The sequence below is a fragment of the Austrofundulus limnaeus genome, unplaced genomic scaffold, assembly GCF_001266775.1.
Source record: "Austrofundulus limnaeus strain Quisiro unplaced genomic scaffold, Austrofundulus_limnaeus-1.0 Scaffold519, whole genome shotgun sequence".
NCBI lineage: Eukaryota > Metazoa > Chordata > Actinopteri > Cyprinodontiformes > Rivulidae > Austrofundulus > Austrofundulus limnaeus.
Genome location: NW_013952921.1, coordinates 64,528 through 67,659, shown reverse-complemented (window position 1 = coordinate 67,659; position 3,132 = coordinate 64,528). Strand labels below are relative to the sequence as shown.

Sequence of the window (3,132 nt, the reverse complement as noted above, 5' to 3'; positions counted from 1 at the left end):
CTCTCTCTCTCTCTCTCTCTCTCTCTCTCTCTCTCTCTCTCTCTCTCTCTCCTTCCTGCAAAGGACGCAGAAAGAAATAAGGATGACATGTTGCAAACTGCAGCCACTAACTAGCTTGTTGATGTTTTTTATTCATTTATTTTCTTTCTGTGACACTTCGTAATGTGACAAGTCAAAAACGGGACAAATGTGTGTGCACGCTTTGGGCCTGTGGGACAGATGCGCATCACACTCCTGTGGCTGTCGTCAGGACCTGGCACAGTGCCAAGTTGATGTTTTTGTGTGCCACGCGCATTGCGCCCATGTGGTCTGTATTTGTGTGTGTCAGGTACATGGGTTTGTGTGTACCCTGCAATAAAATCTTGCAGGCCCCCCTGGTGCTTACTGCTGTTTCTTGTTTTCATTTCCTACATTGTGCATTTGTTCTAAACTAAATTAACTAAATTAATTAACAATTATTGATGGACTTACAGCAAGTTTTTGGAGTTATAAGTATTTGCCAAGACATCTGCCATGTTGTTGTTGACATCCAAAGAAAAGGTGGAAAGCAAAAGCTGAGAATTTACAGCTCGAGTCCAAGCAGAACCACAGTTAGACTGAGGAGGTTCTTTTTTATTTTTCTTTTTTTCATTTATTTTCTTTACCTGTGATACATACAGGGTACAAAACAGCAAGAACAAAAAAATACTAAGTTCAAGCTGAGGGAAAAATGCAAGTGGTTTGAGAGAGTACACTTACCATTTTGGACACTGAATCAGTGAAATTACTGGAAAGTAACACTTGAGGTTTCTGATTTCATTGCAGGCTCATAAAACAAGTTGCATTGAAAAACAGAAACATTTATGATTCAAAAGTGTCAGACTCTAACAACTGAAGGCTGTAATTATTAAAAACACTTTTTTCTTCTTCTTCTGTTTGTGTTTACCCAGGCGGCTCAGGAAAGCACCGATCCAAAGAGCCAAAAAAGAAGAACAAGCAGAGGCTGCGGTTCCGGGCCCAGAATCAGCACAGCGACCATTTAGCCTCCGCTCGCTCCAGCCAGTGAGAACTCAAACAACCCGTGAAAAAAGAATCAACGCAAAGCTGCTAGCCACTGCTGCATTCATCTGACTGATGGGTTCGACAAACCCTCCACTATGTCCCCTCCTGCCTCTCAGCCCTCTCCCACCTACTTTCACTTAGCCCCACAGGGCACAGCCTCATTTCCATGCCCTTCCAGTGTATTGTGCGATATTGGTACCAACATGAAAATGGGCGCTCTGCCTCCCACTGCTTCTCTGCCTGTTGATGTGACCAGCCGGGTGATTCCCAGCCCTGATATTTGCCTTGTGGACCTTTACAGTTGACACAACTGAACTCATTTCCCATCATTTCCATCATTAAGCATACAGGGTGATAGGAGAAGGAGGGGCAAGAGGAAATTGAAGTAACATGGAGGCAGGAGAGCCAGGAAGAAGGACGGAGACAGGTGAGGAAGTCTAAGACTTGACAAGCTGTACCACGCAAGAAAAGATGCTCAAGGATGAAGAAGAAGAGAAGACTCGTTTGAAGCAAACAAATGGACAAGAAAATGGCATCAAACTAAGAGAGACTGGTTTTTGTTCTTATATTTATGTCTCAGCTACCCTCACTTTCCCTATAATTAGACACCGTGTTGCCATGTGTGGCCTTTTTGTTCTGTTTATTTTTCAGAGTAATATTAAAGAAATTACCATGCATAGTTGAAAAGTATTTTATTCTCAGCACAAACTGTTTACTTTCAGACCGCTTAATGCTGTTACTGTATAGTGTCATTTAAAAAAAGAGAACATTTAGTTGTTTGACTAGCATGGCAACAGACTTGTGTACATAGTTGACCTAATTATAAAAGCTTATTACTGTATTTTCAGTATTGAGTCATTCACCGGTCTAAATGTTTTAGAAATAAAAGATATAGTTGTAATACAAGCTACAGAATAAAATAATTAAAAAGTAATTATAATAAACTTAGCCACCTCATAGGTATTTTATTCATATGATATATATTTGATTTATTTATTAATTCTCTTTTGTATTTTCTATTTTTGTTTGGTGAGTTTTTGTCTCATACTGTTATTCTTGTACTGAGATATTCTTTGACTTCATAACAATGCATATCTTTAACATGTGGAAAAAAGATTACATCTGTCAAACAAGTGTTGTAGCCTATTACATTCATTCAACCTCATCTACTGATTTTGATGCTTTAAAGAGGATAAAAGAAATAAACTATGCTTTGATGTATTCTATGTTTATTAATTAGGCTCCAGCAAATGTATGGTCATAGGACTGCATATGTGTATGTTGTGTTTAATTAAATCTGCATTTCATGTGACTGTATGATAAAGCCTTTCATTATTGTCTGTGTCTGTAATATATGTGGCTAAACTCTGAAACTGCTGTTTCCTTGTCTCACTTTCAATTACATTCAAGTGATTCAAAGAAGCATTTGGGAAATCCATTATGTAGCATTTTGACACAAATATTATTTATTTATTTATTTATTTATTTATTTATTTATTTATTTATTTATTTATTTATTTATTTATTTATTTCATGTATTTACCGTTATTTTACCAGGCAAGTCCCATTAAGATCGCAGATCTCTTTTTCAAGGGAGGCCTGGGCCTGAAGGCAACMTATTGTACATGCTTTTGTGGGGTGGGGAAAACCGGAGTACCAGGAGAAAACCCACGCAAGCACGAGGAGAACATGCAAACTCCACACAGAAAGACCCCAGATCCGAACCAGGGATCGAACCCAGGACCTTCTTGCTGTGGGGCGTCGGTGCTAACCACAGAGCCGTCGTGCTGCCATAACATATCCATAACCTCCAACCAAAAGGTTGGATATGGTCCATTGAACCTAACAGCATGACAGTAATATTAATGGTTTATAATTTATAGTGACATATCCTGGTGAACACTAGAAAACCAATACATATTGTTCATGGCTCTTCCATCATCAGCATTATACAGTAAATGTTCCTCATGTGCTTGGGTGTGGTACTTGTCTTTCAACACTTAATACCTAACTTATCACCCCCTCACTGAAAACATACTTATTCCTTTTTACAATCTGCAAAACATCAAATAAATACCAGTTCTCTGTATG

At 38.6% G+C, this 3,132-nt stretch overlaps 1 protein-coding gene across 1 annotated transcript in view; it reads left to right on the top strand.

Annotated features, from left to right (window-relative positions):
- rspo2 (R-spondin 2) overlaps positions 1-2,358 on the top strand; it is a 160,668-nt gene extending 158,310 nt beyond the window's left edge. Inside the window, exon 5 of the mRNA XM_014026036.1 lies at positions 930-2,358. Within this exon, the coding sequence (XP_013881490.1) occupies positions 930-1,045 (116 nt within the window). The 3' untranslated portion in view covers positions 1,046-2,358. The remainder of the gene's footprint in view (positions 1-929) is intronic.
- Positions 2,359-3,132: the final 774 nt, after the last annotated feature.